Below are 16,614 nucleotides of genomic sequence, written 5' to 3'. Positions count from 1 at the left end.
GTCTATCTGCAGGAAGTAATACTCCCATCATCATCATTATCACTGTGTGCACCCCACCACCTCTATCTGCAGGAAGTAATCCCTCCATCATCATCATCACTGTGTGCACCCCACCACCTCTATCTGCAGGAAGTAATCCCTCCATCATCATCATCACAGTGTGCACACCACCACCTCTATCTATCTGCAGGAAGTAATCCCTCCATCATCATCATCACTGTGTGCACCCCACCACCTCTATCTGCAGGAAGTAATCCCTCCATCATCATCACTGTGTGCACCCCACCACCTCTATCTGCAGGAAGTAATCCCTCCATCATCATCATCACTGTGTGCACCCCACCACCTCTATCTGCAGGAAGTAATCCCTCCATCATCATCACTGTGTGCACCCCACCACCTCTATCTGCAGGAAGTAATCCCTCCATCATCATCATCACTGTGTGCACCCCACCACCTCTATCTGTAGGAAGTAATCCCTCCATCATCATCACTGTGTGCACCCCACCACCTCTATCTGTAGGAAGTAATCCCTCCATCATCATCACTGTGTGCACACCACCACCTCTATCTATAGGAAGTAATCCCTCCATCATCATCATCACTGTGTGCACCCCACCACCTCTATCTGTAGGAAGTAATCCCTCCATCATCATCACTGTGTGCACCCCACCACCTCTATCTGCAGGAAGTAATCCCACCATCATCATCACTGTGTGCATCCCACCACCTCTATCTGCAGGAAGTAATCCCTCCATCATCATCACTGTGTGCACACCGCCACCTCTATCTGCAGGAAGTAATCCCTCCTTCATCATCATCACTGTGTGCACTCCGCCACCTCTGTCTGCAGGAAGTAATCCCTCCATCATCATCATCACTGTGTGCACACCGCCACCTCTATCTGTAGGAAGTAATCCCTCCATCATCATCACTGTGTGCACCCCACCACCTCTATCTGCAGGAAGTAATCCCTCCATCATCATCATCACTGTGTGCACCCCACCACCTCTATCTGTAGGAAGTAATCCCTCCATCATCATCACTGTGTGCACCCCACCACCTCTATCTGTAGGAAGTAATCCCTCCATCATCATCACTGTGTGCACCCCACCACCTCTATCTGCAGGAAGTAATCCCTCCATCATCATCATCACTGTGTGCACCCCACCACCTCTATCTGTAGGAAGTAATCCCTCCATCATCATCACTGTGTGCACCCCACCACCTCTATCTGCAGGAAGTAATCCCTCCATCATCATCATCACTGTGTGCACCCCACCACCTCTATCTGTAGGAAGTAATCCCTCCATCATCATCACTGTGTGCACCCCACCACCTCTATCTGTAGGAAGTAATCCCTCCATCATCATCACTGTGTGCACCCCACCACCTCTATCTGTAGGAAGTAATCCCTCCATCATCATCACTGTGTGCACCCCACCACCTCTATCTGTAGGAAGTAATCCCTCCATCATCATCACTGTGTGCACCCCACCACCTCTATCTGTAGGAAGTAATCCCTCCATCATCATCACTGTGTGCACACCACCACCTCTATCTATAGGAAGTAATCCCTCCATCATCATCATCACTGTGTGCACCCCACCACCTCTATCTGTAGGAAGTAATCCCTCCATCATCATCACTGTGTGCACCCCACCACCTCTATCTGCAGGAAGTAATCCCTCCATCATCATCATCACTGTGTGCATCCCACCACCTCTATCTGTAGGAAGTAATCCCACCATCATCATCACTGTGTGCATCCCACCACCTCTATCTGCAGGAAGTAATCCCTCCATCATCATCACTGTGTGCACACCGCCACCTCTATCTGCAGGAAGTAATCCCTCCTTCATCATCATCACTGTGTGCACTCCGCCACCTCTGTCTGCAGGAAGTAATCCCTCCATCATCATCATCACTGTGTGCACACCGCCACCTCTATCTGCAGGAAGTAATCCCTCCATCATCATCATCACTGTGTGCACACCGCCACCTCTATCTGCAGGAAGTAATCCCTCCATCATCATCATCACTGTGTGCACCCCATCACCTCTATCTGCAGGAAGTAATCCCTCCATCATCATCATCACTGTGTGCACACCGCCACCTCTATCTGTAGGAAGTAATCCCGCCATCATCATCACTGTGTGCACACCGCCACCTCTATCTGTAGGAAGTAATCCCCCCATCATCATCATCAGGATGCATGAGCGATGCTCCGAGGCTCACTCTGCTGCTCTGTCCCTTTCTATGATTTAGGGTACAAACACACACACCGTATACGCAGCGTATTTACTGCTGCGATACGCAGCAAATACGCAGCAGATACGCAGATTAGATCTAAATAACTGAACACAGCATCAAATCTGCACCATCAAATCTGCTGCAGATCTGCTGCGTATTTGCTGCGTATCTGCTGCGTATACGGTGTGTGTGTTTGTACCCTAACACTGCAGCTCAGCTTCATTATAGCACCCACAGAATATAAGAGGATGTGATGTCCCCCATGCTCAGCACTGCAGCTCTGCTATATCAGGACACATACATGGAGTCCAGTGTAGCTGTGTTGTCTATAGGAGGCTGATATAGCATAGCTACAGTGCATGGAGGACATCACACTAAATCAGGACACATACATGGAGGTGAGTGTAGCTGTGTTGTCTATAGGAGGCTGATATAGTAGAGCTGCAGTGTATGGAGGACATAACACTATATCAGGACACATACTGTATATGGAGGTGAGTGTAGCTGTGTTGTCTATGGGAGGCTGATATAGTAGAGCTGCAGTGTATGGAGGACATAACACTATATCAGGACACATACTGTATATGGAGGTGAGTGTAGCTGTGTTGTCTATGGGAGGCTGAGGGGGATCAGCAATACAGGATCAGCTCAGAGCTAAGAGACAACGCAATTACCTAACTTGCAGAAATGTGATTATGTGTAAAGGCCTGGGAAGGTGCCACCCAAGGAAGAACCTCTGCTTAAAGGGTCCCCGGATGGGGAGTGGGGTGTTCCACAGGGCTTCCCAGGACATGGTTTTGCAGGGACTGCCTCCTCAAAATCGTGACAGTCCCGGGAAAACGGGACTGTTGGCAACTATGCATCATACATGGTACATGGTCATGGTAGATTGAAAGATGCCAATACAAAGTACACTTGTTCCTGAAAAAACAAGCCCCCACATGGCCCTGTAGATAGAAAAATGAAAGTGCTAGAGCTCTTAGAAGGGGAGGAGGAAAAACAGAAAACGCAAAAATGAAAATTGGTCCACAGGGTCATTTTGAGCCAGGTCATGAAGGGGTTAAAGGGGTACTCTGGGCTGGGGTTATTCTTATTGTATTGCGGGGGAAGGGGTGAAAATAGAGGCCGCCGGTCACTTACCTTAGCGTCGGGACCCGGATCGCGCTGCCCCGTTCTCCCGTCCCGCTTCCTGGTCAGAGCTGTGGCTTGAGACGTGACGGCTCAAGGCAGCTCAGCCATTCAGCGGTCGTAGAGGGGTCCTGCCTCGGGAACACTGAATGGCTGAGCTGCCTTGAGCCGTCACGTCTCAAGCCACAGCTCAGACCAGGAAGCGGACAGGAGAATGGGGCGGCGCGATCCAGGACACGGCGCTGCAACCGGGGAGGTAAGTGACCAGCAGCGTCTATAGCCACCCCCTCCCCAGCCATACAATAAAAATAACCCCAGCCCGGAGTACCCCTTTAAGCTTTTTTTTTTTTTTTAGTTAATAAAAATTTGGGTAGAGAAGAAAAGGGGCCTGTCCTATATTCACTTGTACTATAGATTTATGCAGCACTCTTCAACATGTGGCTCCTATGCTGCTGCAGAACTACAACTCCCATCATGTCCAGCTGTCCAAGAATGACAGAGATTATAGTTTTGCAGCAGCTGGAGAGGTGGGGAGCTACACACGAGGCAGCTGTCATGGCTGATAGTGTATACGCCTCATGCAATGATTCCGGCTTTACACACTGACTGCATTCCCTCAGATTATTGTAACCGCCTGCCAGAGCGGCCAGACTACTACACTAACATAGTTCAGTCATACACTGGCCGGCTCCCTCATTCTCCTCTCTAATTGGTCGTAGTTGTTGTCAATCATATAACAGGCCAATCAGTTCAGCGTTTGTGACACTACGGCTTAAAGGTAATTGGCTGGTCTGTTTATGTTTTCCGACTCCCTGATTTGTTGAGCTGCACATCAATCAGTACAGGCTGAGGGTGGTGGTCAGGTAGAGGCCGCGCTGGTACAGGAGCATCAGTGCGCGGTGCTGGGGCGCAGGAGTCTGGGAAGAGCGGACAGGATACAGCGGAGGCGCCGAGGCCTACACCTGAACGTATCCGGTAAGAGACGCACCTTCTTAGTAGAGCGCACCTGTGTGCATTGGCGCCGGCCAGGGGTGCGTGTATGTGGGGGCTGTGCAGGAGTGCAGCGGAGCCCTCCATAAGCTGCTCCGGTAGTGACTACTGTAAATAAGGCCAGAGGTGGAAGAATGAGCCTGGCAGTGCCCTGTGTGCTATGCCCCTGCATACTGTGCCAGGCTGAGGGTGGTGTGTGCTGGGGTCAGGCTGCTGGGCATTGTGGGCATGGCTGGGGTCTATGGTGCTGGGGTCAGGCTGGTGGGTATTGTGAGCATGGCTGGTGGGCATGGTGCTGGGGTCAGGCTGGTGGGTATTATGGGCATGGCTGGGGTCTATGGTGCTGGGGTCAGGCTGGTGGGTATTGTGAGCATGGCTGGTGGGCATGGTGCTGGGGTCAGGCTGGTGGGTATTATGGGCATGGCTGGGGTCCATGGTGCTGGGGTCAGGCTGCTGGGCATTGTGGGCATGGCTGGTGGGCATGGTGCTGGGGTCAGGCTGGTGAGTATTATGGGCATGGCTGGCGTCCATGGTGCTGGGGTCAGGCTGCTGGGCATTGTGGGCATGGTGCTGGGGTCAGGCTGCTAGGCATTGTGGGCATGGCTGGTGGGCATGGTGCTGGGGTCAGGCTGGTGGGTATTATGGGCATGGCTGGTGGGCATGGTGCTGGGGTCAGGCTGCTGGGTATTGTGGGCATGGCTGGTGGGCATGGTGCTGGGGTCAGGCTTGTGGGCATGGCTGGGGTCAGGCTGATGGGTATTGTGGGCATGGCTGGGGTCCATGGTGCTTGGGTCAGGCTGCTGGGCATGGCTGGGGTCAGGCTGCTGGGTATTGTGGGCATGGCTGGGGTCAGGCTGCTGGGCATGGCTGGGGTCAGGCTGCTGGGCATGGCTGGGGTCAGGCTGCTGGGCATGGCTGGGGTCAGGCTGCTGGGTATTGTGGGCATGGCTGGGGTCAGGCTGCTGGGCATGGCTGGGGTCAGGCTGCTGGGTATTGTGGGCATGGCTGGGGTCAGGCTGCTGGGCATGACAGGGGTCAGGCTGCTGGGCATTGTGGGCATGGCTGGGGTCAGGCTGCTGGGCATGGCTGGGCATTGTGGGCATGGCTGGGGTCAGGCTGCTGGGCATGGCTGGGGTCAGGCTGCTGGGCATGGCTGGGGTCAGGCTGCTGGGCATGGCAGGGGTCAGGCTGCTGGGCATGGCAGGGGTCAGGCTGCTGGCCATTGTGGGCATGGCTGGGGTCAGGCTGCTGGCCATTGTGGGCATGGCTGGGGTCAGGCTGCTGGCCATTGTGGGCATGGCTCGGGTACATGATACTCAGTGCTCCACATATAATAATGTAGTGTTAGGGCTTGATGGAGAAATGTTGCAGTCGGTATCTGTGGTGGAGCCCCCGGTCCTGTGTACGGGACGCACTGTATACCCCCAGCAGTAGGGTGATTCTATAGGCTTCAGTATCTCTTGTGCAGACTGTCACAGATATCAGCATTTCCATGCAGTCTCTCCTTGGCTCTCACTGCTATAGAGAAAAAGGTTTAACTTCTGCAGCCGCAGGGAATCAACTTCTGATTGTTGGGGTAGTACTGCCCAACCCAAACATTTTGACATTTTGCTCAACACTATCCCTTGCCCCCCCTGACTGTAACTATCCACTACTAGGGAACCATGACCCACTGCAGCTGACCAAAGGCAATAAACAAGAGCACCATCATATTGATATTATATCAGAAACTCATTTGCTGCATGTGAATGGCCCTTTAGGCACCTGGTGTGGAGTAACCTACTGGCACCCCATACACCCAGCAGTGGATGTTGCAGCTGGTCAGTAATAGTACATGGGGCCTGTGACTGGCTGCCGTGTCCCATGCACAGTGTATGGTGATGGCAGTGCTGGACCAGGAGCAAACAGAGCTTTGTTTGTTTGTTTTTTATATGTATATTAGTTTTCAATTCCCCCTTGCCAATGTTATGGTAAGCCTGGTAAACCTTTACAATAATTTTAGCAGTATGGTGACTTTCAGTGTAGTTTAGAGAATGAATGGTGTGAAGGCTGTATTGTGTGACCAGGAGTTCATATATACCCCTGGATTATCACTGCACTTGGTGATGTCTCCTGTGTGATGGACCCAGCGATCAGCTGATGAATGAGCATACTCTCCTCCGTCATCCCATTGCTGGTGAGAAGCCGTTGTCAGCCACATATCGCCCTATGTAATAGATGGGTAACTGTTGATGAAGGAAGTAAAGGTCTCCAAGTGACTACAACCCCAGCAATCGTTCACACAGCTGTGAAAAAACCTTAATAGTGGGCCGGTCTACCTGATGGGTGTTTGCATGCCCGCACTAACCTGCCTGTGTCATACCATCTTAGGGTACAAACACACACAGCAGATACGCAGCAGATTTGTTGGTGCAGATTTGATGCTGTGTTCATTTATTTAGATCTAATCTGCTGCGTATTTGCTGCGTATCGCAGCAGTAAATAAGCAGCGTATATGCCGTGTGTGTTTGTACCCTAAGTCTGAATTTAGAGATGCTGAGGCTTGGGTTATATTACCTCTATTCAGTAATGTATTTACATTTTTGGCTGCCTAGACTCTTTCCATGTCTGTACTTCTCTCCCCCTTATCCCTTTGGTCTGTTATGGCTGCAGTAACTCCATGGAGCGGAGAACAGCTGCTGGATGTAGTTTTATGAGGGTCTAAATGTTGTCCAAAATAAATGAAGAATTTCACATATTCCTCTCTGGTTTCGCATCCAGTCTCCATGTCCCTTTTTACCCTTTATGTTTAGTCTGCACAGAACTTCTGTTAGACCTTGTGAAAGAATCCCAGGGCGGCCTCCTGCTGCCACCATTACTTATTCATCATGGCCCTGACATCTTCCTTTCACTAGCTGTTTTGAGGAATGCAAATGACAATCGGTTCACAGTGAAGCTGCCATGGCCCAGCATAGCCAGATGTTAGTAAGCCGCAGCAACGAATGTGTCACTAAGAGCCCTATTACACGGCCCGATCTACAAGAGGAAGTGAAGGCTGACTTTAGATCCTCTTGGTGGCCCATAGAGCAGCAGTCTGCACAGGGTGATGGGCAGCAGACCGTCGCTATCGTGATCATGATTTTAGAACATGTTGACAGACAACGATCAGCCGTCATATCGGCTGATCGTTGCCTTTCAGCATGAGCTATTACACAAAAAATTATACAAAATAGTTTTCTGTTATAGGACCCTAAGGATGCCCATATACATGACACTGAAAAGGCTGCTCTGAAGGCCCCTGGTTTAAAAGATGCTAATTCTGGATCTGTCCTTTTTATGTTTCTACACTTGATTTTCCTGCTGTAACCCTGTAAAAATTAGTCTTACCCTCTCTATTATACTGTGTCTCTTGTCCTCTCTAGGCATGCCACATTTGTTAGTGGGTAGATTTGTAGTCTGCATCTCTCACTCATTACTGTAGTTTAGTAGGTGACTGGATCCTTTATAAAGTTTCGATCAGGGAAATGTGCCAGTAGACATTGGACCATCATAATCTGAAATAGCGCTGGGCGATTAATCAAATACATTCATTGAATTTGTCCCTAAAGGGCCTCAGTTTCATTTTTTATATAAAAAAAAAGAAAGTTCATTTGATTTTATTTATCAAAACTATGGCCCCTACGCTGCTGTAGGCAGTAGTTGCTCACTGTGGGTGACCCCCACCCCCCAGCAGCGTCCTGCGCCCTCAGTGTTAAAGTGAAGCAGTGAGGAGGCATGGATGTAGGGATGACAATGTTACATTCAGTCTTGTAGCACTGTGGCATGATGTTTACTACTTAGAGCTGTAACATTTCCCTCTCCATCACGCTAGATGCTTTGCTGCCCCTTCAGTGTCGTCTCGCCAGGCTCTTCTGATGTTTCTTTTCCAGATACTTTAGTGGCTGGACAAGTCCTGTGCCTCCTCCCACTGCAGCACATCAAGGGTTAACAGCAGGGGGCATTCATGTCTTATCTGCTCCTGCACTGCTGACCTCCAGTAGCTTCTGCTGTTAACCCTTGTTCCTGCACTGTGAGCAGGTCGGCAGAAAAGACATGAGCTGATTATTCCCCTTTTAATGCTGTATTACATGACCCAGTGTTTCGGGGGAGGTGAGCACCAGCCTGTCAGCTCTGCGCTCGCTTCCCCCTTGGTATTTGGTTGCTGCCTGTGCTATTTCACGCACAGACAGCGAGCGGGGAGAAGCGTTGCACAGCAGATCCACGATGCACATGGTCAGCTGGCATTGTGTGTCGGCCGATAATCATTCAGTGTAAGGGTCTATTCACACGTCAGTATATTTTCCAATCCACAATTTTGAATCCGTAAGCAATCCACAAGTTTTCATCCGTATTGCATCTGTAAAATACGGACCCCATAGAGTTGTATTGGGTGTGTCAGTTACTGTCCGTACTAGGGCCTGTTCTTTTTTTTTTTTTTTTTTTTTTTGCGGAACGGATTGCAGCCCAGTGCACAACACGGATGTGTGTATGGGTCCATTGAAATACATTGGTCCTATTTTACCGCGGACCTGCAATTGTGGACAGGAACAGGATGTGTGAATAGGGCCTAATAGAGGTTTTTTTTTTTTTTTAGAGCTTTTAGTGTTGAAGTAAATGTACATACTAGGCTGAGCAGACCTGTTTAGAGTTGTTAATACGTATGGTCAGCTGTAGATGTTTTCTCCTGATGTAAATAAAAATTCCAGTCGCTGACTGCAAGCAGAGATCCTAAACTCTGATCAATGTCAAGTATTTTGGAGATTAGTTTTTTTTTTTATTATTCAATGAAATTGAAGAATGAAGTCAATATAGTAGTGGCCCAACTACTATATTGATGCACAGAAAAGACTTCCTGTACTATAGGGGAGCACTGAGCAGTCTATATACTATTTGGACTTTAGGTTACTGTGTGAGGCACCTGCAAGGAGAGAAATGCTCTATTTTGAAAAAAACTAAGAAAAAGGTAAATTGAGATTTAAATCAAGAATTGACCGTGATGTAAAAAAAAACAAAAAACAAACAAAAAAAGGTCAAGATTTTATTTTTTGGTCAGACTGCCCAGCCCTAATCTGAAATGTATATACTATTGTCCTAGTGCCTTAAGAATCTAACCTGCTTATATGGGTTAATAGGGCAGAGGCACTGATTAACAACGCACCTTTTATTATGTTATTAAACTAAGTGGGCACCACCAGTTTATCATTAGCAATATAGGCAACTGAGGGGTGTTGCTAGTAATGGCAGACATGTCAAGAAGAGACCTTTTTTTGCTGTATTTTCTTTTTTCTTAGTTGAAGCTGAAAGTCTATGCAGAAAGTTTCTGTACCATAGGAACATGATTCCAGAAACTCTCTTCACATGGATGTTCTACAGATTGTTGCCAGGAACATCCTGTTTTTGCCTAAATGTTATTAACTGTCTCTTGATGATTTTTGTATCATAGGTTGGAGACATGACCAAAGTAAATAACAGATCTGTGGTGACAAGGATTGTTTGCAATGTATCAACTATCTGTTGCTGAAGATGATGACCACCTGGGTTATTGGGTCCCCCTTGATTACACTGGACACTTCCTTTGACTTCACACAGTAAGTAGTTTTTATTTCTATGTTCTAGTTATCACACTGGTAATGCAGTCTGTTGGAAGGATTTATTAACATCCTGTTAAATGAAGGGTGCTGACATATACCACGGTACTGCAGTGGGCCTGACATAGCTATTGACTACATTGGGACACTTCTTACACATATATATTTATTTAGCATTGATATCAGAGTGCTCTCTGTTAAGTTTCACTAGATAAATGTATAAATATGGAAAGCATTCCTTTTGTGACTGGGTGCCGATGTATATGACAGACTAAATTAAAGGGGTTACCGATGTAAATATTGAGGGCAATGTACTATGTTTTACGAATCCCGGGTAATCCCTTTAACACACTGTAAACCAAGTGTTACTGATTTCACTTTTATGATGTCTAGGACAGTGGCGTGAATCCAACCCTTCTCAGATTTGCAGGTTGTTTAAAAATACTCTGACCGTTATGTCAACTTTAGTTCTTCAGGGATTTAGAGAATATTGCATGATCTTAAAATGTTTACGTTAGGAATAAATTCTATTCCCTTCTACAATGTTTGTTAGTTTACAGGATGTTCTGTTGCTCTCTAAAACCCGTGTTTTCTGCAAGACACTTTCTTTTACCTCTTGTACCTTACTATTTTCGCCACGTGGTTGATTGACTGGGGTTATAAGGCATCTAGCTGCACAGGGTGCTCCCTTCCTTACACATGTCCTATAGGTGACCAGGTACAATGTGACTCTGTGTTGTGCTCTGCCTTATACTTTACAGTAGATCACAACAGCTATTAGGTCTTATAGACCCATTGCCTTGTAATGGAGATTTGTTGACATTCCAAAAGTTCTACTGTCAGCAGCACTGTTGCCATTTATGTTGATAGAACAAACCCCAGAGCCCTAAACAGAGATGTGAACATGGCCTTAGTGTACTTGGTCACCTATATTGCATAGTAGTGTGTGTGTGTTGGGAGGGGTTGCCCCTTAGTCCATTGAGAAAGTAGAAGATTACAAGGATATGTAACATGTATAACTTTTATTTTATTTGATGGCTTGTAAAAAATTCTAACCTTTTTTTAACAAATATATTTTCCTTAAAATCGCTCCATTCCCATGCTTATAGCACTTTTATACTTTGGTCTATGGGGCTGTGTGAGGTGTCATTTTTTGCGCCATGACGTGTCTATACCAAATATGTATATCTGTTTGTTTTTTATTTATAAAATATGAAAAGGGGGGTTATTCAGACTTTTATTAGGGAGGGGACTTCTTATTGATGAAAAACCTTTTTTTTTTTTTTTTTCTTTTTTTTTCTTTTTCCAACTGTAACTTTTAGTTCCCCTGGGGGACTTTTATTATTACTGCAGTGATCTCTCATAGAGATCACTGCAGTGTACCTACACTACACTACCCACTAGACACCAGGGATGGGGACGGGAGCTCTCTTTGCATCTCGTTAACGGCGGCATGACGGGTATACCCGTCATGCGTTGTTAAGAGGTTAAACCAATTGCTTGTGGTACAAAACGTGTTTATGTAGCCCAGTCCTGAAGAATGGCGAGAATACTTATAAAACAAAGCTTTTCAAGCCATTTTAGCTTGTATAGAACAATGCTCTAGTGATTACTTTGTCTTTAATGTTTTACGCATTGATCCATAGATTGTATGGTGTAGTCTGCTGGAGCTTTGCTGCCATGTGTCCATGTCTAAAAGCATTGGGATAGATTATTCAAAGTGGCAGTCCCATGTAGTTGATTTCCTGCCTAGGAGACAGTCCATCTTTCTAATGCAGTTTAAACTGCAATATGCAAGTATTGTGCATCTGTATTATAGATTCTTACCAATATGCGCATATGAAATAGGCCTTAATGATATTTAAAGGATCTGTTATAAGTGGCACTTCACTCTTTTTTTTTTAATAAATGAAAAAAAGTTAATTTAAATAGTCCTATTATTGCAGATTGCATTTAAGGCTATATATGTATTTGTTTGGTACAGCTATGTTATTATGCATCCAACTGATGGCGTTTTTTCTTTTCTTCTCCTTGTCCCTTACAGAAATACAGGAAATGTTTCCTGGCCCGTCCTAGCTCGTCTGCGGGTCTCTACAGTGCCACTCTTCACATCAGCACGCTGTCTGATACATAACAGTTGTCATGGAAGCTGGCCATAGTTGCCAAGAGCAGACTTCTGCCATGAAGCCTTCCTCTTCAAACTGTGAAAGACTGGTCGAGGGTCCTCATGATGGAGACACAGCCAAAGTAGATATTCTTCCAATACAGACTGGATCATGTGTGGACCAGCAGATTACAGCAAAGCAGAGAAAAAATCCTTTCAAATTTTTTGGCAGCAGGAAGAGTATTTGCACTCTACCCAGCTTCTTTGGAGGAAAGAACAAAGGTTTAGGAAAAGGTAACTCAAGGAAATCAGTTAGTAAAAGCAAGACGCACGATTGCATCAGTGATGTACATGCTGAGGATGAAAAAGGTTACTCAGAAAATACTATCGGCCGATGTCATGGAGGAGATCTTCCCAGTACTCTTCCTAGCTCGCATAGTGCAGACTCTGGCATTACTTCACCAGTTAAGCTTGACTTTAATTTCCATGATATATCCCCAATGGGAAGTACAGAATGCTTTGAGAAGAAGCTAAATGGCGATAAGTCGTTCTCTTTTCCCAGACCAAAGAAAGGACTGAAGGGATTGTTTAGTAGCATCCGGCGTCACAAGAAAAATAAAACCCCTGACCAAGACAAGTGTGAGCGGTATGACCATATTACACAGAGTGTCATATTGGAGCAGCTAAATAGATATTCCTCGGAAGATGGTGGTCTGCAAGACATTAGTGAGCAACCAAAGATCAGCAGCCTACACTCGGATATCTCCACAGAGTCTTCATTGAATGTACCTGTTGAGTGTGAGAAGGAAGTGTTACCAGTTTGTTCAGTTAGCATGCCGGACATTGCACCACACAAAACTGATGAATTGCTTGTAGAACCGAATGAGGTTCCCTCTGTAGACCAAAATCGCTCCACAGACTCTAAACATGATGATTTTATTGATTGTTCTGATCCTAAAGATGCATTTACAGACGATGGAAAATCTGATTCTATTGACAAAGACCCCCTTCCTTCCACTGGTGATCAGCTAAGCCTGATGTTTGAGGATGTGTCATCCCTAAAGAGTTTTGACTCCCTCACAGGTTGTGGAGACATCATTGCTGAACAAGACATTGACAACATCAGTGATAATTCGGTTTCTGTAGAGAGAAGTAGAGAAGCAACAAAGAGAAGCTCTTGTCTTGTTACTTATCAGGGCGGTGGTGAAGAGATGGCAACACCAGATGAAATGGAGGAAGAGTACCTTCAGCAGCTGTTAGGAAATGACCATGAAGAAGATGCCAGTTATGGAATGGAAGATGAGAAAGAGCATGACAGTATGTCCAAAAGCTTTACTGAATTGGAACCCAATGCTTATGCCATGGCTGCTGAAGATGCTTTTGTTGACAGGAGTGTTCTTAGTAACACAGAGTTGTTAACGCCTCAAAGTGATCAGCAAGAGTCTGCCCCAAATAGTGATGAAGGATACTATGACTCTACTACTCCTGGCCCTGATGAAGATGGTGGCGAAGGCTTTTCCCAAAAAGAACGTCTTCCCAGAGACAGTTACAGCGGGGATGCACTTTATGAGTTTTATGAGCCGGAGGACAGCCTGATGAGCCCTGCACCCGGGGGAGAGTCTCTGTATGACGGCAAAACAATGTGCTCTGAAATATTTAATCAGTTTTTTGACTTTAGCCTTCCTATAGATGGAGAGGTAATCCAGAAAGCTGAAAGCAAAGAAGGAGCAACTGAGACTGAAGAGGAACGTTTGGCTGTGATTCAGAAACAGTTACTCTTCTGGGAAAGGCAACGAGAGGCGGCAATGAAAGGAATGGATCATCTAGGTAAAGAGATTATTTCCAAAGAAAAGCAGAACATTGAATGTGAAATTAGAACTGCTAGCTTACCTGGCAAGAACAAGAGCTGCCTTATTAGGGAACAATATTTATTACCAAATGTGAACAAAGATGAAACTGATAAAGGAATACAACATGCTCAGACTGAGAAACTTGGTTGGAAAGACTTCACGGAAAGCTCCGTAACAGACACTATAAAACAGGAAGGTTACGTACAGGACCTGAAGGAAAATGGCTTTGTAGAAGATTCTGGTTTTGAGTTGAATGTCAATAGCCTTGTAACTCGAGACCAGGATGTCACAAGAATGACAAACGTTACCAAGCTTTCAAACCAGAATGTTACCCCCATGGACCACATTCAGAATGTATTTGATTCGGACTTTTCCTCTATTTCTGGGTATAGTCAGGAAAATGAATGTGAGCAGGCTGTGAACTTTTCTCAGACCCTGGTTGAGTTTGCAAAGAATGGCATGTTATTTTCCAGTATCTCTGAAAGACTTGGTAGTGGTGGGTCAAGCTCCTCATTCCATCACGACCTTAGTGCTCTTCCTACTATGGTGACCTTTGATATTGTAGATGTAGAAAATGAAGGAGAGTGTGAACAGCAGCTAGACCTGAGTCCAGATGAAGATGTTTCACAATTTGAAGGTTTTGATCACAGCTGTGTACAAGAGTCTCTGGCTGAGTGTGATGAACAGCTATTGCAAATGGAGTCTCATCATTCTTTCCAAAGCTATAACTGGGGGGTGACAAGTCTCCCTCGTCACTTGGATCAGTACAAGCTAACTCCTTCAAGTCCAGTTCCACTTTCACTTAACAGAAGAAGCAAGTCTCTTGACACAGAGAGTTTAGATCTAGAGCTTGGGGCTTTGCATATGCCCAAGAGTGGCTTAAAATCCTATGATGATCTTGTTCCCTGGGAGGATGGGAAGAGTTCTTGGCGATGTGAAGTTTCTGGTGTGCCTAGAGAAGGATCAGCTTTCAATAAGTTGAATCTATTGGAGCAGATTGCTACAACAAATGGGCAATTTGAAACCTATGCACCAGTTCTGCCTATGAAACAGGGCTATAGCAGAGAGCCTCAGGGTTCTAGTTCAAGTAGCCAGCTGCCAGTGAACACTAGGCAGATGGCAAACACTACAGACCTCTTACAGTGTAATACTAGACAGTCTCAGGAGGGCTCCATCTCTTTTCAGTACTCCAGAAAAAACACTACAAAAAAACTTGCTCGTGTCCCACCACTGGAAGAACAAAGAAGAGTAAATGTAGATTATAGTTATGATTATGGCACCCCTCACAAACAAACAAGGGTTAAACCAGTGGGTATCACACAAGCAATGCCCCAACAAACCAAACAAGAAGAGTTTGATTCACTACCAGACTATCTAGAAAGGTCTGGGCCAACCAAGAAGGGGAGTTTGGACTTCAGGGGGACACCGGTGAATGACTGGAGTAACAATTACAGTGAATGCTCAAACAGCTAAATTATTTAGTGAGAAGACTCTTGTGCTTTTACTAGAAATCCTGGTAGGGAATTGAGAGGTCAATTGACGCTTTGGACATGGCTTAACCAAGCCAAAACAGACTGGAAGCGCCTTGCATACATTTTGCAAATTTAATTTTTTTTCCCTCTATTTATTTTGTTTAGTATTTAACCATATAATTGCAACTTGTTTGCTAACTTCTTTTTGTGGTTATTTTATCAGGCGGTTTAGATTTAGGCTTCACTAGCACAAGGTGTTTCAGACCTCACACACATTGATTCCTTCACTAGCTTAGTCTTCTAACGTCTAATGCAATTGATTACCACACCACAGTGCTTTAACTCATGCTGCCATTTCTTAATCTTGAGAAAATGGGGTAGATAAGGATGAACACTAAAGGCCCTATTCCACCAACAGATCTGACGACAGATTATCTGCCAAAGATTTGAAGCCAAACCCAGGAGTGGATTCGAAAAGAGGAGAAATCCAGTCTTTCCTTTATGACCTGTTCTCTGATTATAGTCTGTTCCTGGGTTTGGCTTCAAATCTTTGGCAGATAATCTGTTGTCAGATCTGTTGGTGGAATAGGGGCCTAAGGGTACTATTACACCAACAGATCTGACGAAAGATTATCTGCTAAAGATTTGAAGCCAAACCCAGGAGAAAAGAGGAGAAATCCAGTCTTTCCTTTATGACCTGTTCTCTGTTTATAGTCTGTTCCTGGGTTTGGCTTCAAATCTTTGGCAGATAATCTTTTGTCAGTTCTGTTGGTGTAATAGTACCCTAAGACTGCCCAAGTCACATCTAGGTGTTACATTGCAACCTTTGGTTCAAGAAGTACTTAAAGGTTTTTATTTCACAATTCTTGATTTATTGAGTGATCAGTGGAGGTCTGAATACCCAGACCTTAAAGGTGAGTTTACACAGAAAGATCATCTGCCAAAGATTTGAAAGCAAAACCAGGAACAGACTATAAACAGAGATCAGGTCATAAAGGAAAGCCTGAGATTTCTCCTCTTTTCAAATCCACTCCTGGCTTTGAATTCAAATCTTCGGCAGATAATCTGTCAGATAATCTTTCTGTGTAAACGCACCATAACTGATCAAAACTTTTGACCGTTTTTTTTTTTTTTTTAAGTGGCTTTCCAGTCTCCTGACTTTTTGTAATTTATCAAAAACTGCCACTTAGTTTGGGTTCTGCAGCTCCTTC

The 16,614-nt window shown here is 45.6% G+C and overlaps 1 protein-coding gene across 1 annotated transcript; it reads left to right on the top strand.

Moving 5' to 3' along the window:
* Nucleotides 1–4,232: 4,232 nt before the first annotated feature.
* On the top strand, nt 4,233–15,901 carry AMER1 (APC membrane recruitment protein 1). Its single transcript, XM_069985877.1, has 3 exons — nt 4,233–4,356; nt 9,833–9,977; nt 12,022–15,901. Exon 3 carries the CDS (start codon nt 12,120–12,122, stop codon nt 15,402–15,404), a length of 3,285 nt encoding a protein of 1,094 aa, XP_069841978.1. The 5' UTR covers nt 4,233–4,356; nt 9,833–9,977; nt 12,022–12,119; the 3' UTR covers nt 15,405–15,901.
* The last annotated feature ends 713 nt before the right edge of the window (nt 15,902–16,614 follow it).

The sequence above is a fragment of the Dendropsophus ebraccatus genome, chromosome 10 (assembly GCF_027789765.1).
Source record: "Dendropsophus ebraccatus isolate aDenEbr1 chromosome 10, aDenEbr1.pat, whole genome shotgun sequence".
NCBI lineage: Eukaryota > Metazoa > Chordata > Amphibia > Anura > Hylidae > Dendropsophus > Dendropsophus ebraccatus.
This window is presented reverse-complemented; position numbering and strand designations above follow the sequence as displayed.

Coding starts and splice junctions, on each gene's coding strand:
- AMER1 (XM_069985877.1), top strand. CDS start 12,120: ATGGAAGCTGGCCATAGTTGCCAAGAGCAGACTTCTGCCATGAAGCCT.